We start from the raw sequence: 23,315 nt of genomic DNA on the forward strand, positions 1-23,315 counted from the left end.
CACCAAACACAGATGAATTCTAACTCTCCTCCCCAGCTTTCTACAGTCAGAGCAACCCCCCAAACAAGGCAATGACCTGACCCAATCCCTTCCTTGACCAACATTCTCCCAGCCTTTCCAGCAACCCTGAGTCACCCTGACAGCTTCAAAACCTGCAGAGGAGGGGTTGTTCATTGTTGCTTTTACCAGGAACCCTCTCACCCTGCCTTCAGTGAGGTATTGCAAAAAGAGTGTTGGCAGGGGAAACATTCAGCAGTTTTATTCTCTGCTCAATGGGATTCCCCAGAAACTCAAGTGCTGCCCTTGCCCGAGCAGAGCTGAAGTATGCTGAAAGGGCCTGTCTCCCTCAGCCCTCCTCTGCCTCCCTCAGGCCCCTTCTGCCTATCCCAGCCCCCCTTTGCCTACCCCAGCCCAGGTCTTTCACCCAAGATCATCTCCTCAGTGGAGGAGGAAAAAGGCCAGTAAAGAATAGTAAACAGAGAGACAGAAAATAAAGTCTCGGACTGGGGTAAACAGGTGATGAACGAGCTGCCAAGAAACACATAAAGGAAACTTCTTACAAGAAAGCAACATGTCCATCCTGTGATGATTCTGATACTCACAAAGAGCATCCAAACGGAGACTGTTCAGCAGATCAGCCAGCTTTGGGGATTCCAGCCCAGCAGTCAAAGATCAAGATGCCTCTACCCTCACTCAGGCACTACACTACCAAACCCACGCCCAGAAAATTAGGAAAGGAAAAGCCAGCCCTATAGGCAGGCAACTGGGGAGACCCAGCTGCTGCCACGCCTGTTCTCTTACCTGTGCCATCACTCTGAAAGGCTGGGACGGGATTTTCCCCTTCTTCTAGCTCTGCCTGGAGGCGAATATTGACGTGATTTATCAGGTGAGAGAAGAGGGCCAGCGTGAAGGCAATGGCTGCGCTGTACTGCTTGGAACCTGCAAGCAGACAGTGAGGTGGAGGAGGTGAGCACTAGGCCACAGCACAAACACCAGTTCACACAGCATCTCCAGCCTAACTGCAGTACTGCATGTTCATAATGAAATTTCCATTAAAGCACTGGTTACCTGCCCTCTTGAGGCTGTGAACACTCATAAGGCAGATGATGACCATGCGAAAGATCAGGAGATCAGGAAGGAAGGAGTAGCCGCTCTCATACTCTTCTTCATCTTCACTACTTGAGCCCAGGTTAGGAGGAGAGGGCAGGTAGAACAAGCACAGGTTGAAATCCTCCAGCACAGACTGGCAGAGAGACGTCAGCTCAGAATCCAGAGAGCTTAACGAGTTAAAAATAAACAAGAATTATTACTCAAGTCTCATGCTTCTGGTAATGTCTGCACAGAAACTGAACCAAAACTAGCAGTTACGCTGCGCTTTAGCACCAGGCAGGATGAAGCACCAGAGAATATACTGCAGTCAACAACAGCTATGGGAAGCAAGTGACATTAATCAGATTATGCTTTCCTCTCCAAAGCTGCTAAATTGAAGACAAATGAGAACTAGAGATGGGTCACCAGAAACCAGATGACTTTTCCCATGAGAGCTCAGCAGTGCCCATTAGGCACTTCAACGCTAAAGGAAGCAAAAGTTCCAGACGCACTGCTCAGTGAAAGTGTTATACTGCACACACACAGGACTCAGCTTTTCTTCCTCCTATGACTCGAACTTGCAGTCCTGCAAGAATATTCCAAAATCCTCTGTAGCTATTCCCTCCCTCAAAGGAAGCACCCACAGGATCAGTCCAATGGGCTATGGGGGCCTCCTAGTTACAAAACAAACCCGCCAGCAGAACTTCCGACAAGTCAGGGGGAATTGCCCTTGGGAAATTGAAGTAATTTTCAATTTTCTTATGTGCTAAATACATATTAAGTGGATATTAAAGGAGCCTTGTAGTCCCACCAAGGTATAAGTCAAGGTTGGAAAGCCAATCCTACACTGGGTTGCATGAGCAAGGGTAGAGCCAGCAGGGTGAGGAAGTGTTCTCCCTCTCTATTTGGCACTCATGAGGTGGCATCTGGAGTACTGCATCCAGTCTTGGGGTCCTCAGGACAAAAAACCCCACCAAAAAAAAAAAAGACACTAACTAAGTGGACTTAGTCCAGCAGAGGAACAGAGAACATGATGTATGAGAAGAGGCAAAGAGAATCAAGTTTGTTCAGCCTGAAGGACAGAAGGTTCAGGGGTACTGTCTTCTGCTTCCAGATGCCAAAGAGGTGATTACAGAGGACCAAGAAAGACTCTCCTCAGTGGTGTACAACAAAAGGAAGGGAAGTGATGGGTACACACTGCAGAAAAGGAATATGAGACTAGATGCAAGGAGAAAAAAATTCTGTGGTGAAGGTGGTCAAACACTGAAAAAGGGACCAGAGAGGCGTGGGATCTCTGTCCTTGGATCCAGTCAAAACTCAGCAGGATGAAGCTCTGAGCAACCTCATCTGACTTCACATCTGTATCTACCTGCACAGTGAACACTACTCTGGAGGAGAACTGGACCCCCACAGGGTCCCTTTGAACCTAAACCATTCCACAATGACTTTAGGTGCAGCCTGTGTCTAAGCCCTTTAAAATACCTGCTCTATTTCAAGCAGTTAGAGGTTCATTTACAATCACCTGAAAACCTCCAGCAGAGTCAGAGAAAATCCAAGGAAAAAAACCCAAAAAACCAAAAATCACACAGCTAACAACCAGGTTTTGCTGTTTGTTTCTTTGAACAAGGTGTTTGGTTACAGATTTCCAAGCGCAGTGAACAGCCCTGCACATGTGTGGATGGTGACTCTTTGCTGTCCCATCAGCCCAAATCCAGGGCTTGCCAGGAAATAGCATTTGATGACTGCACAAGGTAAGCAAACACCAAAGGCACAGTACAGCACAGAGACAGCTGCGAGGCTCAGGAGTTCAACACTTACTGAGTGCTGGCTCGATTTAGACAAAGTAATCAACCCTTTGGTATTGCAGCCTACCCTGTACAAATAGTCTAAAGTCTTGGATCTTTTGGCAGAAAGCCTCAGCACAGGCACCATTATCCGACAGGCAATAACAATTCCAAGTGCCTGCTACTGTCAGTTATCAACAGAAGATGTAATCTGCCATAACCTTACCTGCTCTTTGGCTGCAAAAGACTCTGCAGGTACATGAAGCTCACCAGCAACCTCTTAATGTCTTTGCCTCTAAAGAGATGGAAGAGAAAACACTGTAAAGCAGGTGCCTCATCAGAGATGGTCTGGTCTCACAAAGCTCTGTTAACAGGTAAACCAGGTCTCAACTGAAAGCTGCATTCTGATGAAAGTGGAGAGAAAGAAGACAGTTTATACACTGCCAACTTTCACCAATATGCCCCAACCCTTATAAACAGGCCCCAACTCCAGGGGAGAGTGAAAAAAATCTCTCATCTCAAACTAAACCTGGTATTTAGCTTTTTTCCTGAAATTATGACCTGAGACATCAAGAATGGGATCTAGAGTGGGGCTCTTGAAATTCTGGGAGCAGTCACCGCATCAAATGGCCCATCTACTGGTTCCACTTCCCACAAAGACACTACTCTCAACCCAGAGGATGACACTGGTGGCACTGCAAACCCTCAGCCTGCAACCCTCTCCTCTTCTTTCCCTTCTTACCGTTTCTTGCTTGGAGACAACTTCCTGGTTTCACATTTCTTCAGCTGGTGATACATCTTGGCTGCTTTGTCATACAGCCGCTTCAGGTTCCCATAGGCACCTTCGAAGGACACTTCAGACTGGATGCTGAGACACAAAAGAAGACACAGCAGAAGTTACTTTGCTACAAGGCTGCTCACATTTCATGTCTTTAACTCACTAGCAAGTTACTCAGGCATTGAGGCACAAGGACAGGTACCAAGTGCTGCTGTCGGCACACACTGGGCAACTTAACTCCCACTGACAGCTGCAAACCCGACTTTAGCTGCCCCACAGCTCCCACCCGCCCAGCTTACACACCTCATATCGGTGCCTTCAGGCCAGGTTCAGGTAACTGAATTCCACCCACCTCACTTGGCAGGGTGCCTCCCTCAGTACCTCCACACCCTTCCTGCCTGGCTCTCCAGCTAAGGAGAGGGCTCAGGTGAAGCCCTCCAGGTGCAGCCCTGGAGGTTTGACTGAGGCTTGCTCTCATTACCAGCCCTGCTCAAGGGTGAACTAAACCCATCTCTTTCCCTTCCCCTGTAATTCATCTGCTGAAAACAGTCCCAAGTCCAAAGTGAAGGCAAAGAGGATCCGGCATCTGCAGCAGCAGCACACTGCTCCACAGCCCAGGACGCCCAGACCCACAGGCACTCACCAGCGTAAGTAGCAGTAGGTTGCTTCCACATTGTAGTATTTGCTGCCTGCCAATGTCCCCAGCTGGTTGAAGGGCATTCCTGTCAGGAAGGAGAAGGGCAATGGAATTCACGTGGAATTCTCCAATAGCCCTGATGAAAAGTAGATCCTTTCCCCCTCACTACGTTTCCACACAGGAAGAAAGCCAGGAGACACAAACAGTAGTAAAGCTGCAGTACAAAGGTCTGGACTAAATCCTTCTGCCACCCAGGCTTTGTTTTCTGCTTTACAGAGCTTTTAGATACTCCCCACCTTCTGCCAGTTATCTACATAAGAGAGCAGAGCAAACAATGCCTCCTCCTCTGTATTAACAATGCTGCAGCCTTCGCTCCGTATTTCTCAACACAGACGTCACCTTATCAGCATCTGAGAGCTCTGCTCCAGCTTACTGTGGTGCAGAAATTATTGTCACTTATTTGAGACCAGCCTATCAAAACAGCTCAAAGACAGCACGGAGAGAACACTTGGCTGGAAATGCATACTTTAAGGTAAGACAGGCCCTCCACTCCAGTGCCAATGTGTTCCCAGAAGGAGGCACTTCTGAAGGAGGAAACAGCACAATAGATTTTTTTTGCAGGTGTAAAACGTGGGACGTGACCAATAATGCTCTGCTCCTGGCAGTGGAGAGCTGGATCTGCCCTCAGTCGACAGGCACAATGTCACCACACTCAGGGAAGTCTGAGCTTCTCAGAGGTTCTCAGATGAGTAAGGTGAAGTCACTGACAAGGAGCGCCCTGGCTTTAACTCCTCTCTTTGGCTTGCCAGCAAGAGAGGTTCTCAAAGGAAGCAATCCTAGCCAGAGGATAAAACCACTCCTCTCCCAGCTGCAGGACATAAACCTGACCGGTGCAGTACCACATTGTTTTCAGGTTGCAGCAACACAGTTTTAACAACTAAAAATTCACGGTAAGTCACTCACCAATTTGTGGTGCAACAGAAAGGGCTTGATAGTAAAACCGCTCCGCCAGCAGCTCCGTGTCCACACCTGCCAGCTCATTCTGGTAGCGAGCTGAAAGGAAACCACACACCGCACATCAGAAACCCGAAGGCAGCGCCTGCTCTTCCCCACTGCAGCGCAGCACAGTTTCCCTACAGATTAAAGACATGACAATAATTGACATACTGGCCAAGTCAACAAATCCATCAAAGAACTGTTCTTGGCAAACACAACACACAGGGTTTGTCAGGCCTGTCTGAAGTTTTTTGTACCTGCTCACACCACACACCACAAGCTCTGCCCCTTCCGGGGGGGGCCCTCCGCACTTGCAGCAGCACGTGAGCAAAGTGAAGATGTTCTGCTCCATGTGTTATTCATCTATCCTTGAAGTAACTCAGAGTTGTGCTCTACTTTCCAGTACCTCAGACTATATTCTACTACAGCAGAGTGTGAAATCTAAGTCAAGTCTAAAATATCTGGCTGTGGCTAGACTGGACTTTATTAATTTTTTTCTTTTTTTTTTTTTTTTGTTTTTTGAAAAACATAGGCATTTTGAAAACCTTAGGTGACAGCACTGTGAAGAGGTGAACATGTTTCTCTCCCACCACTCAGGTAAGTCATTCTTACTACCCCACAAGACATTTATTTGCCATGCCATTTTCAGGCTGATTCATGCACAATGATAATCCCAAACAGCTTTCACCAGCTTGGAGGCTGCAGAGTGTCAGACACACGTACCCACGCCGCACTTTCAAGAGCTGCTTTCCACACAGTACATGCTCACTCCCACATATTCACAATCAAGAAGCTGACACACCACACACTTCAGGAGGGCGTCACTGTGGGACAGACATGCCTGCTATAAAAAGCATGACACACAGCCAGGCACAATGACAAAAAACCTGGGGCCTTGCAGTAGCAAAACTCTGGACTGATGCACAATATTGCTTAAATCTGATTTTCTGTCCCACTGGTGCTGATGGCAGTGGCTCCATAAAGCAAGTCAGAACTGAGCAGTCAACTTGCTTTGAGTTTCCTTTACACTGTCCAAACCACGTAAATAAAAGAAAAGGTTTCCATTTTTACACACTCACAGCTGGTTATCAGCAGCAAACTCCTCATCTACCTGCCGAAAACCAAAGCTCCTGCAACTCACAGCAGTTCAGCCATGAGGATTTCAGCTTATCCTGTGACAAAGGGGTCAGAGGGAAACAGAATCTGCAAGTAACCTCAACTGGTGCCTAACAGTGACGGCCTTGCATGGTACAGGCACCATCTTTTTCCTGTTTCAAAGGCTGCCCTGAGAGGCAATGCTGTTCTTACCTAGATCTCCCAGGTAAACTAGACATCGGTGACATGCCATCTGTGCCCACTCCATCTCCTTCTCCGATGCAGACACGGGCTTCTTGCAGCCTACAAGTAAACATGAAATCACTTATAGCACCAGGTGGAGGCTGCTGGGAAGACACAGGAGCCACCCATGCCTCTGCCCAAGACACCCAAATCAAAGCCCCCACAGTCAGACCCCACTGCTGACTGCTGTCTGGGGCACCTTATAGAGCAGCCCTGGGTCACTCTTGTTGTCAAAACGTGGAAAATAAACAGAGAAAATACTCACAGACACTGCTGCTCACCCACCTGCCTTGGACACCCTGCTGACCGGAGCAGTGTGTGTGACCACCTCACCAACAGTCACAGAAATAAATGATGTCACCTTGTCTACAAGGTCTGCTGCAGTGACCTAGCTCCATCTGCCCTCAGATGAGAGGACAAAGGCCAATTCCTGTCTACAGGATCATATGATCATGTCAATACAGGACTGAACACAAGCTACTAAAGTTGATTTCATTAGCATGGCTAATGAGGCTTTTGGATGGGAGCGGGCACATATCCCTGGAAGCCAAACAAACTCCGTGCACTGGCACTGGGCAGCAGCACACAACAGGGACAGACCCTTCCCAACACTGAAGATGGAAATAAATTCATTGTCTCAAGACCAAGATCTAGACTTAGCACTGGCCAATCAAAAGAGAAGTAAAAGAAGGAAAAATCAGGACAGAAATCTGTGCTGTGGACAGGGCAGCTGGAGTCAGTTAGAGAGAACTGCCTCTGGACAGTGCTGCCTTTGCATCCAGGAGGGAACCAAGCTGGTGACAGGGCTGGAAGGCACACCCTGGGAGGACTGGCCATCAGCTCCGGGCTTCTCTAGGTTGGAGAAGAAGAGGCTGGGGGAGACCTCATCACTCTCTGGAGCTTCCTGAAGAGGTGAAGGTGTCAGTCTCTTCTCCCTGGCATCCAATGATAGGATGCATGGGAATGGTTCAAAGCTGCATCAAGAAAGGTTTAGACTGAACATAAGGAAGCCTCTCTTTACCAAGAGGGTGGTCACACCCTGGAATGGGCTTCCTAGACAGCTGGTTAATGCCCTAGGCCTGTCAGTGTTTAAGAGGCATTTGGACAATGTCCCTGACAACATGCTTTAACTCCTGGTCAGCCCTGAGTTGCTCAGGCAGTTAGACCGGAAAATTGTTGTAGATCCCTTCCAACTGAAATAGCCTTGTCTATTCTATACTAAACTTACAAAGAAAAGGCAGTTCAGGCAGTGGAAAGTGTCAAAAGCAACAGGGGAAGGCTGCAGCCAGCTGATCTGAACTAACTGAAGTCATCAAACGTGATTCAGTTCCTGGGAAGGGCATGTCCCACCTCCACCCAGCCAGCGTGGCCACAGTTCGGCCACAGATTAGGAGGCAAAGGTTGCTGCGCCTGCGCCTCCTCCCCGGAGAGTGTCCACCGGGCCACTCACAGCACAGGTTGAGGCTGGGTTCAGTCTTCCTGCTGCCAAAGACTCCCACCTTCTGGAGGAGAAAGTTCCCTCATGCAGGAATCCCAAAGAAGATTTTTAAGACTGATCCAGTCCTCACTCTGCCTCCCCCCTGACTGAGGTTAAAAGGGTCAAAAGGAAATCTGGAGACTGCAGTGAGGAGCTGTTCCCACTTACCAACAGGTGTTGTATGAGTGGCATTATAAAAATACACAGCCTTAAATCTGTGTCCACGTGTGCTGTTGGACCTACTCTCCCTTTTTTTGCTCTGAATCCTCTTGCTCCCATTCACACAACCATCGAGTTGTGCCCACCCCAATCTGTGGTTCATACCGGATCCTTTCACATCCATCACTTCTGGATAGGCAGGGTTCCATCTCTATTCTCCAGTTACATGCCCACCTGCCACATCCTTTTAATTAAAGAGTCCAAACACACCAAGAAACTTGAACAAGGGGAGCTTTTCACATGCAATCACCCCTCAGGGTACAAACTCACCTGGAATGTGCACTTTGAGGATTTATTAATTCTGCAGTACAGAGATACATTTCTCAAAGCAACAGTTGCCAGGAACATCTGCCTCGTAAACCAACATTTCAAAGCTGATAGTGATACCATCATGTCCCAGAACTAACAGTAGGATCTCAGCACCTAAAACCCTTCTTTTGTTAAAGACACACTAACTTTTCTTAGCCAGGTGCTGCCTTCCTACCCCCTGCCAGCTTTAAGCGTATCAGTTAAACCCTTGCTAATACAGTTCACAAAACACATGGAGGTTCCATTTCTCACCCAGAGCCACCCAAACAGAAACATGAGCCTTGAGGCCACCAAGCACAACCAAAGGCAAATGGACACAGACCACTACAAGGCAACTGAGGATGTGAATGCACAGGTGGCCTTGAGCTGCTTCAGGACTGTAAACACTCTTATTGTTCCTCCCCTAACAGGTACAATACCTCAGATTCCCCTGCACCCAAGGGCATGCACAGAGATCACCTGAGCCAGCTGACATGAGCTACAGGACCCTCCTGTCCAATACCCAATAGTGGTTTTAAAGCCACACAGTGAAGAGAGCACAGACAGAAGAGGGACCAAGAAGAGGAACAGTGTCTTACAGTGACTAGGATGTACTGAAAGAAATGTGTTGATTTCAAGAACCTATTCCTCTGTCTGTTTTAATTAAGCTTTTAAAAACATTCTGTACGGTCAGTAGAGCTCTTCAGTTTTCCATAAAAATCTGCCATCATCAGACACTTACTAAATAATTTTCTAAAACTTTTTTCTGCTAGAAACCCTTCTTTCTTCCCTAATATAGTATTATAAAAAAGAAGTGCCATAGAGAAGAAAGCAGGACAGTCTGTTCTAGGCAAATAACTTGCTAATAATCCCTTGAATGCTGAAACAAACATGGACTCGTGCAAGGTGAGGCCACCTGTCTGGGATTCAGCCCTGCCCACAAGCCCAGAGCACAAACCTATGAGAGGGTCCGTGACGTGCGTCCAGTCGATGCAGCACTGCAGCTCCAGCTGGTAGTGAGACTGGATGTAGAGCAGGAGGTGCTGGTAAAACCCTATGCCAGCCACCAGGTGAGTCCGGTACGCGCACTCCAGAGTGCTGCGGCTGTGGATGTGCTGCGAGAAGGAAAAGGAGCACGTTAATGCAGTCTAGGAAGCAAGACAGTGGGTAGCTCAGCTGTTAAGTGGTTTTGCACAGCTCTGTACCTCCTGCTCAACACTGTTGCCCCTAGTGGTGTTTACTAAGGGTCAACATCAAGGAGAAATACTTGCACCAACAAATAAAATCAAGCTGCCTGGTTAGAGCACCTTAAATATGCCCTGACCCCTGGATGACCAGGAGAGCTCACAGCATCGGAACACTGTGAGGACCTTCCAGTGATCAACTCTCATAAAAACAATCAGAACTACTGATGAAGCCTCTTAAAACCACTGCTCTACATGGAGAGATCTGTCTTATGAAGTGGGGAACACAAAAAAATCAGCGAATTCTGTTGAAAAGCCCTCTGCGATGGCAGCTCTCTCAGCAGCCTGTTAGCACTTACCTGCCCACTGCTAAAGGCACAGGGAAGCTCCATAATAATTCGGGAGCCCTCAGCTTCCCGCCCTGGACTCAGACCACAACTCCTCCAAGCAGACGAAGCTTTCAACTTGGCCTTATTCACTGCGCAACCACGGACCTTCTCATGCCAGAGCCATAGATACCTGCCTTTTTATTTGTTTTAATGAGCTGGATAACTTCATAGTAAACTTTTCTCCAGAGCAGTTCTTCTGCTTTTCTTCCATAATCCACTGGATGCAGGAACATCAGCTTCACGCACAGCTCCCGCAGCCTGGGACAGACAGCAGAGCATTCATAGTGAGCTGCTGCAGCCTCAAGAACAGCTGCCACTACAGAAGCATGGAATCCACTACAGAAGCATGGAATCCACTACAGAAGCATGGAATCCACTACAGAAGCATGGAATCCGCTACAGAAGCATGGAATCCACTACAGAAGCATGGAATCCGCTACAGAAGCATCCGAATCCATTACGATGGCTAAGCTAGGACATGCGGTGATGATACAGCCTGGATCACTCCCACAAAAGAGCACCTGGAAAAGCTGTACACCCAAACCAGTACTCTGGGCTCAGCTGGCCAACAGTGACTTCCTAAAGTGCAGTAATGACAAGAATTGGCTTGACAGCTTAAAAAATGAGTAAGAATAATCCTCTCTGCTTTGCACCCCCCAAACCTGATAAAAGATGTCACACATAAGTAAAAAGTTTCTGCCCCACAGTTTTTATTACAAGGAAGGAACCAGTCAACACAAACACAATTTATTTCTATCAGTGACACCCAGGAAAGCATCCAGCTACAGACTGTGTGGTTAATGCTGATCAAATGCAGGTCTGAAATCTAGCCTCTGCTTCCAAAATCTGGAGGTATCCCAGGTCAACAGGCACACAACAAACCAAATACACTGAGAAACTCCAGATTCGACAGCTCCACGTGTTGCTTCACACGGATTTTCCCCAGCCAAACACAAAACACAAGTATCCTGCCCAACTTACTTGTTCCTCAAGCTGATGTTCTCTGGCTTGAACACGTCCTGATACGCTGCCTTATTGCCAAGGATGAGATCCAGTCGATGCACGGCCTCAACCACTGCCCTGCATGGGAACACAGAACCAAGAGTTTCAGGACAGTGGGTGAGCTGGGATCACTGGGGTGTCCAAGTCAGTTCCACTGTCAGCACACCACCCTGTACCACCACACCACAGTCACTGTGTGATTAAAACAACTGACTGAATGCTAACAATCACTATTTTGATAGGAAGAATCAAACCTCCACCAATTCCTGCTTCCTTACCAACTTGCCTATGAAGGGAGGCAAGTCAAATTACTCATTTCCCAAAACTTCCCTGTCTTCGCTACAAGGATTCACTGGTTAAAACCCTTAAAGAAGTCTCAGTGACAGGTAACAGAGATATTCAAACCCAGTCTAAAAGAGGAAATTTGGTTTGAGGTTTTTTCCCCCCGAAAGCCAGTTAAGAGAGAGCAAGCAACCTCCAAACTTTTTGAGTCATGCATAAATACTTCTGTGAATCACTGCCCAAGACTTTCCTCTTGGAGGAGGAATCCCACACCACGTGCAAAACTCAAGCACTCAAAAGTTTGTAAGTTGTGAACAAATCAGACCATTCCAAATGCTGCAGTGAAATGGTCCCAGGGACTTTCAGCAGCATTAGTGCTGACAGAAAGAACCTCATCAATAGCTCATGGACCGCTCGATAAAGCACAATCAACCGTCAACCCTTGTGACACAAGAAGTCACCTCCAACCTCTGCCTGTGCTCTGCCCCTATCCAAGGTCACTAAACACACTCCTGAAGTCAACTCTTCCCAGCTGTTGACTCTACACGCTCCTCTTTAAGCAAGCCATCCCTCAAGCCATCAGCCACAAATTCCACCAATCCTTGTTCTCCCCCTCGGCCTATTGTCATTCCTTGTTTGCCCCACACCTGAGCTGAGCCCATCACAGCCTGAGAGCTGTTGGAACAAGGAGCTGAAGAAGCTGTGATGTGCTTGTCAAACACAGAATGGGGCAGCATCAGAGCATCCTGAGGTGCTGTGGCCAGACTGCTCCCCCTCCCAAAATCTCCATGCCTGCTCAACAGGAACTGCCCCGTCACACTTGCAGCACCAGTCGTGACTGAACCTGCTGCTAGTGCACTGATGGCCAGATGGAGCAGGGGGCCAAAACAAGCCACAGCCTATGAGCCCATGTGCTGGGGAGACTGAAACCACCACCACTTCCTTGAAAACTACAGATATTACTGCAAAGTAACTGATAGTTTTCTATGCTAGCCCCTTCCCAGCAAAGTCAATCTTCCTTCACAAACCCACGACAACAAAAGTAACCTCCCTGAAAAAAAAACAGGACATTCCAGAGCTCGCAGAGGAAATGTCCCATCTCCTGCCATGCCACAAGAAGCCTCTCACCCAAGGTAACTGGAAATGTCATTTCAGTAACCACAGAACCTGACAGAAGAAGGAAGCATGGGGAACAGGAGCGCCTTATGCAACGCCTTGAGAGATCAAAACACCACAGAGTTGAACAAACTTCTTCCTGAATAATCATGAAGAAAACCAAGGAGGGAGTAAGAATCACACACAAAATCCTGCTACGTCCTCAACATCCAGCCCCTCCTGCTCACTGACCTCTTTCTCACACGGCCTGAAGGGCCTTTGCAACCTCTGACAGCCCAATATCTTCAACAGCAAGGAAGTGAATAAAAAATATTTTGGTTGACGGGTAACAGGCACTGAGTATGCAGCATCCAGACAAGCTCGTAGTGGGGAGGGGGCACACTAACAAGCCTCCTCCAGTTTAGTTTCCCCACAAAGCACAGGCCAGGCACATCTCCTCACTGCAGCCTGGGACTGCTGTCCTGGCTGCGGCTCTCAGAGCCCCTCCCAGCACACCAGGAGCTGACTGGCTTCCTGTGCAGGAGGGTGACCAGGGGAAAGGGGAACTGCTGGTTCATTTGATTCCCAGGGAGAACTATAGGAAAACTACAGTTGTTGCTTTCCAATATGGGCAGACTCCACCTCTTCAAAGCAGCTGTAAAACCACATTCACAGGTGTGAGCACCAGTGTCCAAACCTTCACATGCAAGTTAACTGTATTTGGAGCCTCAACATTGTCTCCTTCTCCTGACATTTATTCCACTCAAATTCCCTTATGGGCACACAGTCCAAGTTCTCTCACAGCCAAATAAGGCTCTGATTTTTTTATATCCTAAGGAAGGGTCACAAAACTTCGTCTAAGAATCCCCCTGAGTTCAGCAGTGTCAGAAATGCAGCACAACAGTCCTGAAATGGCAGGAATTTCTCGAAGAGCAGTTGCCAGACCCCCTTCCCAGTGACCAGCAAACAGACAGCTATTGACCTGCCAACAATATCCATGGGCAAGAAATGTGATCGAGCCATGAAGGAAAGCCTACTTATATGCACCAGGACTCAAAGCCCTGCCAAATTAGAAGTACAGAAAAGTTTCCTTCCAGGGATGGGCTGATCAGGGACACTGAAAGGTATTTCACTTTCCCCTCAAGGTGGCCCGGAGGGCATCTCCTGTACAACCTTGTTTCCTACAACAGCCTAGGATGGGCACATGCAGACACTCGGTGCCTCTGCTGTTCTTCCAGGGTTTGTAAAGGAAGAGGGAGTTGGTGACTGGAGAGCAGCAAGGTTTACAGGCCGGGATGTGGTTCCTGAGCCCTAAGACAGGCCCCACACTAAAATGTAGACTTGTCCACACGGGCCCCGTGGTGCTGCTTGAAGAGGAGGAAGCAGGAGCAAAGCAGAATCTCTGACAGCTGGTGATGACCTGCCAGGATCTGAAGTGCAGAGGAAAGGGGACTCAGTGAGGACAAAAGGTACAGGAACCAGCCTCACTGCAGAAATGTTGGAAAACAGCAATGCAGGCCCTATGGACCACGCACTGGTAAAAATGCCCTTCAGCATCTGTGCCCGGACTGGCCTGAGACCATGGGCTGAACTTTACTTGGCAGTTAAGAGGCCAAATCATGTCCCAGGACCCATTTTTCTACCTGCTGGGTTTAAAGGCTGCTTTCAGACAGCACATCAGAGCCACAGAGGAGGCAAATCAGATGCCAGTCTATTAAAAGAATCAAGTACAGCACATGGAGCCAAGCAGGGTGGAAACGGGCCAGTGCCAAGTCCTCTCCAGACACGCAGACACCGATCTGTCCCCTTCCCTCTGTGCCATTAACAGTCTGGGATGGGGCAGAACAGCAGGCAGAATTATTTGTCCCCTCTCTGTTTCTTTATTTAATACATCACTAAGAGCCACAGCCTCTGAGGAGTAAGACATTCCTCAAGGAAAAGACCTGCAGCCGTTCATCTCTGCTCTGGCACGTGTCAGTCACAAATTACAGTGCCCGGAACAGGCTCTAGACAGGAAGAGTAACACCAAGTACACAAGCTAATGGTTACCTAGAAACCTGTCAAATAAACCTGGTCACCCAAAGCTACAACATGCATTGTAAAAGAGTACCCAGGATAATCCAGTTGCCACATTCCAAGGTGAAACTTGGGAACTATCAATACAGGAAGATATGGAAAAGATCTAGGAGCACCCTATAAGAGCAACAGACACCCTCCTCTCCGAAAGGACACTCAAACATGCTGCCAAGGACCGTGGGGACCTGAACTCAACTCCCACAGGCAAACACAACACTGATCCCACGGGATCACAGTGCAGAGCTGGGACTGTGACAATTCACACCTGTGACTCAAAGGCACCGCTTGATGCGACAGCCACGAGTTCCCAGAGACCACACTGACCACACAACCCAACGGGCCGCTCCCAGGGCAGGAAGGTCCTGCTTCACCCAACCCCAGTCCAGGCTCAAACAGAAGGACTGACAGGAGACTGTTGAGGTGGGAACTTGCTCACAGAACTCTCAGCTACGGAGAAGAAAATTTGTGGCCACTGCAGGTACTATAAATTCTGCACTGAAATCACAATGCTTCCTTCCTCCCAGCTAAAGAAGAGCCATCCCTGCAGGAGATGGGGTTTCTTTTTCTGCTGTAAAAATGCTCCAAAGCAACCACACACCTTATTCTGCCATAAAGATTCAAACAGAAGCAACCCTTCCTTGTCTGGATGACAATCCCTCATCTGGTCACAGGCCATTCCAGTGCCAAGAAATGCAGCCACTGCACCTTCAAAGTGCAGGAAAGTGTTTGCACCGAACACACGATGAAAACAGAGAAATTCCAGTAACCAGCACTCAAACCTGCAGTTACTGCCTGGTATTCCTGGGCATGGACCCTGCCAGAGGCCCCAGCAGAAGGCAAAGCCTGCCCTGCTGCAGGAGGCAAAGCCTGCCCTGCTGCAGGAGGCAAAGCCTGCCCTGCTGCAGGAGGCAAAGCCTGCCCTGCTGCAGGAGGCAAAGCCTGCCCTGCTGCAGGAGGGCAGTGAGGTTCCACGAGGTGAAAGGACATGGTCAATGTCACCGAGACAAAAAGAAACAGCCCCCAATGTAAAAATCCATGTCTTGTCTTCATCACTTGGCTCATCTTTGAAACCCACTGTTACTGCTGGAACTCCACCACGGGTCTGCTGTACTGACAGAGAGCTGGAGCCAGAAGAGGGCAATTTCTGGGCCACCCTCACAACATAAGGCATGAGTGGAGCAGAGGCAGCTCAGGGCTGACAGCAGGACACCCTCATCCCATGGGACACCTCATCACATCGGGGGCTGGGCTCACCGAGGCTAGCACGATTGCCCCAGTCTTGTCCTCTGATGCCATTTCCAATGCACAGTGTGGGGATACAGGAGCAGAGTCCCAGGGAGTGTTTTATTGGGAAGATCTGCAGCTGGAGCAGTCTTGCCCTCCAGACAGCACCAAAGTGCTCTGGCTCAGGCTCCTGCTCATCCCACCCCCTTCTCTAGCACATACCACATAATCCCTGCCTACTGCCAAAGCCAGGGACACCATCTCCAGCCCCCCTCTCCCTGGATGACCACACATCTCACCCTCATTCCACTGTATCTCAACACCTCCTCTCCCCTCAGCCCCCACCATCTCCCACCCCACCTCCCTCAATCCCACAGAACTCCTTTCTCCATCCCCCATGTGTGACCCATCCTCTTTCCCATGACCCCCTTCTTACTCTCCCACCTGCCTCCTTCCCCGTCTCTCCATTCTCCCACTTTGCCTGAATCCCCCAGCGCCCCTTGGTTTGACCCATCTCCCCTGGAGCCCCCAGGCCCCTTTTCACCACTGTTCCCCCCCATTTGTTGCTCTGGATCCCACACAACCTCCTTATTCCCCTTCCCTGCTCCCCAGTCTTCCCTAAACCTTCCCCTTCTCCTTTCCCTTTGCACTGCACCCTTTCCCTGGATTCCCCGCCCAAGTTCTTCACTTTAATCTTTCTCTAAATCCCGCTACCTTCTTTCCCCGTCTTTCCTGAACGTGCCTCCGATCCCCCTCGCCCCGTTTCCCCTGGTCTCCTCCGGATTCCTCCCCCTGCCTCATTAATCCCCGCTGTTCCCTCCATTCCGCAGTCTCCTTCCCCAGCCCCCCCCGCGAAACCCTCCTGACAACTCCCCACTCACCCTACCCATCTCCCTAAAGCCCCCTGCCCCAGTCCAGACGCCGCCTGACCTGCCCAGCTCCGTTTCACCCCCCGGTCCCCTCCCCGACCCTTCCGTCCGTTCCCCATGTGGCCCCCCCCCATTACTTACTCCCGCGCTGACCCTCCGCAGCCCCCCATGGATTCCCCGCGCCCTCTCCTCACCGGTACAGCCGCTTGGTGTCAGCACCTTGGCCTCCGGCTCGCCGCTCTCGCCGGGGCCCCGCGCCCTGGCTCACTGGGCGCGCGGCCCCTCGGCCCGGCCCGCCGGCCCCCTCACAACCTGCCCGCGCCGCGCGCCGCCGCCCCGGCCGCTCCGCCAGGGCGCCCCTGTCCCCCCGGCGGGCCGGCTCCTCGCGAGACCTTGCCCGGCCGCGCCGGCAGGCGGCAGGGCGGGGGCGATCGCCCTCGCGAGAAGCTGCGCTCGCGCCCGCGCCAGCACTTAGTGCTGGCAAATCATGGCGGCGGACGCGGCGTCATCTCGCGGGACTTGCGCACTTAACACACGCGGCCGCCGCTTTGCCAGCACTTAGTGCTGGCAAAACATGGCGGCAGCGGCGGCAGTGAGGGGATCCTTAAAAGCCAAAAAAACCCCCAACTTTCTAAGGCTCTTTTTGAGTGTTAGAAAAGTCAAAAATCTTATTACGCACGCCCCATGCGTAGATGATGCCTAAAAGCCAGAAAACAATTCTCTTTAGACTGAATTTTTGAGTTTTAGAAAGCAAAAAGCACTCGTTTATTACGGCACGCCCGGATGCAGAGGTGATGCCTAAAAGCCAAAAAAACCTAAGATTCTTTTTGAGTTTTAGAAAGCAAAAAGCACTCGTTGATTTACACTGGGTGCATAGGAATCATTTCCAAAGTACACATGCCGAACTATATATGTGTTACAACTTTATGCAACGTTATACTGTTGTCTAATTACAGTATTTGGACTACCTCATCTGTTAGACCCACTTCTAAAACTGTCCCTCCCTCAGTACCACCCTCTACACACCTTTTGAATGTGAGTCGGACGTCGCAAAGGACCACTCCTTCATCCTGATCTCACTCTTTGTCATCATCTCTGCCCTTCTTGGAACAACTTCAAGGCTTCTGAGGTCTCTGAATAGCTTTGACTCCATTATATCAAGCTGTTATGGCTTTTTTTTCTAAGCACATCTTCTACAGGCAAGATGCTCTAAAAGCCTTTATCTGTTGGAATCCTTGACAAGAAGGTTAAACAATATTTTCAGAAATTCAACACAAAGGTACTTAGCTAAAGTGGTACTAAAACTGCTAAGGGCTATACCAAAATCTATATAATATGTATTTAAGGCATCACAGGAATATTTCACAAAGGTTGCATACCGAATACATTGGTGTTACAACTCTACACTACCATCTAATTACAATATTCAGTTTTAATTACAATATTTGGCCGTTACCTCGTCGGTTACACCCATCCCCAAACCCACCCCTCTCATCGGACCGCCCCCGTCCCGCCTCAGACACGCCTCCCGAATTGGAGTCGGTGGTCCCCTTATCCTTGTCTTCCTCATCTTGTTCCTTGGTCTTTGGCATAGCATCACACTTTCTGGAACGGTTTCAAGGCTTCTGAGCAGCTTCGGATTGCTTGTATCAGGTGTTGTGACTGTTTCTCAGTACATTTTACAGATAGAAAACCTCTTCACCTCATTAAAGCCCCGTGTTTGTTGAAATTCTTAATAAAGAACGCCAAACAGCTCTTCAAAAAATCCTGCACAAAGCTACTTAGCAAGCTAAATGTACTGATGAGCTATACAAAAATCTTCTATAATACAGATTTTAAGGCATCAGAACGGGGGGAATGGAGCAGGAACCCCTGCCGGTGGCTCCCCCATGGGTGTCTTCAAACTGAATTGTCTCCAGGATGAATCTTCTCGCCTTTTGTAAAAGTAACCTACAAGAGAAGCTGCTCAATAAAAGAGAACTCCATGTTTCAAGCACTGTGTGAGATTGCAAACACAAATAAAAAATAATTTTTTATTGAAAAAAACCACAAATTTTGTGACACAAATAAATATGCATTAGGTGGGTGGGCAATATGTATTAGACAGGCGGGGTCATGTAAATTTTACTTTCCAGAAGAAGAAATTTAGTGTTACCCTTTAGTGCGTTTGATTTGCAGCAACGCCTAAACAAGGACTGACAATGTCTTCTTTCTAAACAGAGAGCTTCTCATTTAAACTCGGCTTTTAAAATTATTCTATTTCTTGTAAAGGAATATTGGTCCCATGATGGACTAGAGTAAAACAAACAGGGACACTGGTTCAAAGACACTTAAAGATTTTATTTTATTGTATTATGCCTACAAAGTGCAGCTGTGCTTGTTATAGATGTTTACTTCGGAGTATACATCTTGAAAGTGGCTAAAAACTCAGAAAAGAAACAACATATTTTTCTAGTGATCACCTGAAGAGTTTGAAACTGAGCTCATTTAAGGCAATAAAATGAAAAGCTAGTTTATAAGCTGTCTCATGGTATAAATGACCAGCCCACCAGCAAGCCACATCCATAAAACACAGGGACGAAACCACCAAAAATGCAGGCTGATAAGAGTATCAAAACCATACGCACATTACCCACCTCAAAGCAGATATTTTATTTCAGTTCGGTTATTTCATTGAACTCCAGGAGCCCCGGGGGGACTCCCGGGAAGGGGCGGGCGCAGAGCCTCGCCCGGCCGGGAGGACCCCTCCGCCCGCCCCCCTACCGCCCGCCCAACCTGAAGCTGGTCCGACAGGTTAAGGTTCAGAGGGCGGCCGAGGAGCGCGCAGGAATTGCCCGCCGCTATCCGCCGCAGAGGCGCCGGACCGTAGTCTCCCCATGGGCCCCGCCGCCTCTGCCACGAGTGAGTCCCGCAGCGAGGGGAGGTGGTGCCGTGGGGCGGTGCGCGAGCGGGGTCGGGCTGGGACTGGGGCTAGGAATGGGGCTGGAAGTTGGGATGCGGGCGCTGGACGTGCGGAGGCCCAGGAAGCTGCTCTATAGCTGCACTTCCGTGTGTGGATCTCGAAGGGAGACTCGTGCCACTCCGTGCCTCAGTTTCCCCACACCTGTGGCTCCTTCTGGGGATGCAGGGACGAATGTGTACAGAGGGAGAGATTTTCATTGTGGAGGTAACACCCGAGACGAGCAAAGAGACAGGGATCCCCTAAAGGGAAACATCCCCTAAAGGGAAACAATACAGGGCTCTGCCTGTGCCTCCTGCACCCCGTGAAGGGCACCTGGCAGCCCCCTGCACCCACCTCACATCAGTCTCGGCTACAAGAGGCAGCAAACCTGGCCCATCCCGGCTCTAGCTGGGTTCCCAGGCACAGCCAGGCCACCTCTCCCCGGGGCTTGGGTGGCGCTGGCACAAGACAGAGCAGTGGAAGAGCTGGTTGTATCACCCAGCTGCTCCAGGGTAACCAGACTGTGCCCAGCCAGAACCTCCGGGGTGTTTGTCCGGCAGGGGAAGCCATTCCCAGCCAGACCCAGCCCCCCAGAGCTCGTCTGGCCCACCCAGACAGTCCCTGATCCCTCTGCCACAGCCCAGAGTGTGGGCATACCAGGTGTTGCTCTCTCCTTGTAGTGCACAGACAGGTGGGTGCTGGGGGCTCCAGGGGTGCCAGTTTGCCCCTGTGACCCCAAACCTCTCATTTCCAATGTTTTTTTGTCTGTCTCCTTACTCCTGGTGCAGGGTGAAAGTAGAAGAGACAGAAACCTCGTCCCCTCTCAACACAAGTGGAGCAGAGTGTCAGCAGTCTGCAGCAGTGCAGACCTGGCCACTCTCATGGCTGCCGCAGACCCTGTCCTGCCCCCCGAGGAGGTGGCTTTGCTGGAGCTGGGGGAAGTGGCCCTGGACAAGGTGCCACCAGCCCTGGATGAACACCTAGAGGACCCTGATGCCACCCTGCCATGGGACCGGTGCCAGCACAGCGCCCAGGGCCAGCCAGAGCCTGCAGAGGCAAAGAGGCGCTCGAGTCCCGAGGGGGGCCATGAAGACCCCAAGGAAGCTGCTCCCACCTGCCCACTAGCCGAGGCTGAAGAGGATGAGGAAGGCCCTGGGCTGCCCGTGATGGCAGCCCACGTCTTTGTGCCCATCGACCCGCAGTGCATCGAGCAGAGTCCCTGCAAGCAGAAGCAGCACCCTGCTCCATGGCCCCAGGAGGAAGGCAGGGGGGGCCACATTCCCCCCAGCAACAGACCCAGCAGCCCTCCACACAGCAGGTCTTCCTCCCCTTGGTCCCTCGGTTATCAGGACGCCGCCCTTGGTTTGAGGGGCGCGTGCCAACGCCCCGGCTGAGGCGCCACAGTGCCCGTGTGCCAGGGACTGTGGCTCCAATAACCTCAAGGCCGTGGCCTCAGTGGTGGGGGCCCTGCTCCTCTGCCCCTGCCTCATCTACGGCGCCTATGTCTTCCTGCCCTTCGACGCTCCGCTGCTGCCCACTGTCAGTGCCCGCCTGGTCTACACGCTGCGCTGCGCCACCTTCGCCACCTTCCCCGTGGTGCTGGGTGAGCCAGGGGGTTGGGGTACAAGCCTCTCGCCTCTGCTCTGGGCCATGTGAGCCCCAGGACTGTGGGAATCAGAGCTGGGGCCAAGCTCTTTGCGGCTCCACTGCTCCCACTAGGTGCAGCAGGTGGAGTTTTCCTCCCCTCTCTAGTGCTCCTTAGCCCCACTGAAGCTCCTCTGGGCACCCGCTCAGCCCCTCTCTCTGCCCCCCAGGGATGATTGTCAGCGGCATCTCCCGCCTCTGCTCCTCTGCCCTGGAGCCCTTTGGGGAGCTGCAGCGGGAGGTGGAGATCCACCGCACCTACGTCTCCCAGTCCATCCAGCTCTTCATCCTCTACTTCTTCAACATGGCCGTGCTAGCCACCTACCTCCCTCAGGAGCTCCTCAAGCTCATCCCGCTGCTCACGGGGCTCTTTGCCATCTCCCGGTAAGTGGCTCCTTCACCCTGGGGCACCGCCAGGCTCTGTCAGCACCGGCAAACGCCATCCCTTGGTGCGACTCCTGCTCTGGCAGTGCCTCACTTGGCCAGCCACAGCCAGGGAGGGTTCTTCATCTGCACCCTGCTTCCTGCAGTGGCCATGCATGGAAAACCCTCCCTGGTCAGAACCCCCAGGCGAAGCTGGTGCCGGCCCCATGGCATCACCCCCACTGAGCCCGCACCCTCTGCCCTCTCCAGGTTGATTTTCTGGCTGTCCTATGCCATCAGCCGCTCCTTCCGTGCCTTCGGCTTCAGCATGACCTTCCTGCCGCTCCTGGCCATGCTGCTCTGGAACCTCTATGGCATGTTTGTCCTGGAGCCTGAGAACCTCCTCTCTGTGGCAGCACCAAAGCCCGAGGGCCTCTCCAAGGAGAGCGGAGCCAAGCTCCGGCACTGGGGGTGAGGGAGGCCCGGGAGATGGGGGCCTAGACCCTGAGGGCTTGAGCCCTCTTCGCTGCCCTGCCCAGAGAGCCTCGATGGCACAGGGGTGCTGGCAGATCCCGCTGGGCCCTTGTTCCCTGCCCAGACATGGCAAGGTTTTGCTGTGCTGAAACCCTCCCCACCAGGAGTCTACTGCAGGAGGGCAAACAAGGCCTGGAACAAGACCCAACAAGCCCTGTTCTATGGGAATGGGGTGAGATTTGCCTCCCTTCCTGCTGGAGCCGACTTTGTCCAATAAAGCCCTTCACCAAACAGCTCTGTGTCTGGTTTAGGGGGGTTTGGGTTAAATTGCCCAGGGAATGACTTGGGACTTCACCCACAGGATGCAGTCATCCAGCCTCAAAATGATGTTTCCAAGAGGGGAAAAAAAATCACATTTCCCCCAGATTGTCCCTCTTCCAGCCCTGCATCCCACTGCTGTGTCCCTGTGTGGTCAGTCCTGCTCCTCTTGTCCCTCCTCTTCCTCCTGGTGGAGGTTCAGCACCCAGTTCACGAACCAATTGGCCAGGCAGGAGGAAGGGAGCCCTCCCCAGGGAGGGTTGCAGGGAGAAGCTGGGACAGATGACATGGAACCAGGCTTGCCACTGCCCAGGGCTTGGGATGGCCGATCCCTCCAGGATGGGTGCTGAGTCCCCTGCTCTGTGGACATGAAGGGACCCCTGGGAGTTGCACATTTGATGGTCTCAGTTCTCTGATTCTCAAGCATAACTCAAAGGAGTTAAAAATCCACCAAATCCAGGGAAAGCCCCTCCAGCCCCAGCTCTGCCAGGTGTCTGGCCTGTCCCTCCTCCCATCCCACAATGCTGTATCAAGGGAGCAGCCCACCTGAGCCAGAGAACTGGACTCGAGGACCTGAGGGAATGGCTGGAGCTCCGTCAGGGGAGGTTTAGATTGGATATTAGGAAAAGGTTCTTCCCTCAGAGGGTGGTCAGACACTGGAACAGGCTTCCCAAGGCTGCCAGAGCTCAAGGCGTGTTTGGACAATGCTCTCAGGCCCATGGTGGGATTGTTGGGGCTGTGCAGGGCCAGAAATTGGACTAAATGATCCTTGTGGGTCCCTTCCAACTCAAGAGAGTCCATGATTCCATGACTCTTCTGAATGTACCTCATCAAGGACACAGCCCAGG

General features: G+C 51.0%; 2 protein-coding genes across 3 annotated transcripts in view; one reads left to right on the plus strand and one right to left on the minus strand.

Annotated features, from left to right (window-relative positions):
• Positions 1 to 16,977, minus strand: part of SMG5 (SMG5 nonsense mediated mRNA decay factor) — a 29,450-nt gene extending 12,473 nt beyond the window's left edge. Inside the window, exons 1-11 of one of the 2 annotated variants that reach the window (XM_018088611.3) lie at positions 16,922 to 16,977; positions 11,161 to 11,259; positions 10,314 to 10,437; positions 9,565 to 9,721; positions 6,593 to 6,682; positions 5,252 to 5,341; positions 4,295 to 4,373; positions 3,616 to 3,741; positions 3,100 to 3,168; positions 1,069 to 1,277; positions 802 to 939 (exon numbers count right to left, since the gene is read on the minus strand). In XM_018088611.3, the coding sequence (XP_017944100.1) occupies positions 802 to 939; positions 1,069 to 1,277; positions 3,100 to 3,168; positions 3,616 to 3,741; positions 4,295 to 4,373; positions 5,252 to 5,341; positions 6,593 to 6,682; positions 9,565 to 9,721; positions 10,314 to 10,412 (1,057 nt within the window). In that variant the 5' untranslated portion in view covers positions 10,413 to 10,437; positions 11,161 to 11,259; positions 16,922 to 16,977. Of the gene's footprint in view, positions 1 to 801; positions 940 to 1,068; positions 1,278 to 3,099; positions 3,169 to 3,615; positions 3,742 to 4,294; positions 4,374 to 5,251; positions 5,342 to 6,592; positions 6,683 to 9,564; positions 9,722 to 10,149; positions 10,251 to 10,313; positions 10,438 to 11,160; positions 11,260 to 16,921 lie in introns of those variants that run through there. The other variant, XM_018088610.3, reaches the window with a different exon arrangement.
• Positions 16,978 to 20,548: 3,571 nt separating this feature from the next.
• Positions 20,549 to 22,426, plus strand: TMEM79 (transmembrane protein 79). The gene is given in 4 exon segments (XM_008926003.4): positions 20,549 to 20,986; positions 20,988 to 21,271; positions 21,483 to 21,696; positions 21,946 to 22,426. Coding segments are annotated over 4 exon segments (1,140 nt in total). The 5' UTR covers position 20,549; the 3' UTR covers positions 22,151 to 22,426.
• The last annotated feature ends 889 nt before the right edge of the window (positions 22,427 to 23,315 follow it).

Source organism: Manacus vitellinus, unplaced genomic scaffold, assembly GCF_001715985.3.
Source record: "Manacus vitellinus isolate BGI_N305 unplaced genomic scaffold, ASM171598v3 scaffold_106_pilon, whole genome shotgun sequence".
Lineage (NCBI taxonomy): Eukaryota > Metazoa > Chordata > Aves > Passeriformes > Pipridae > Manacus > Manacus vitellinus.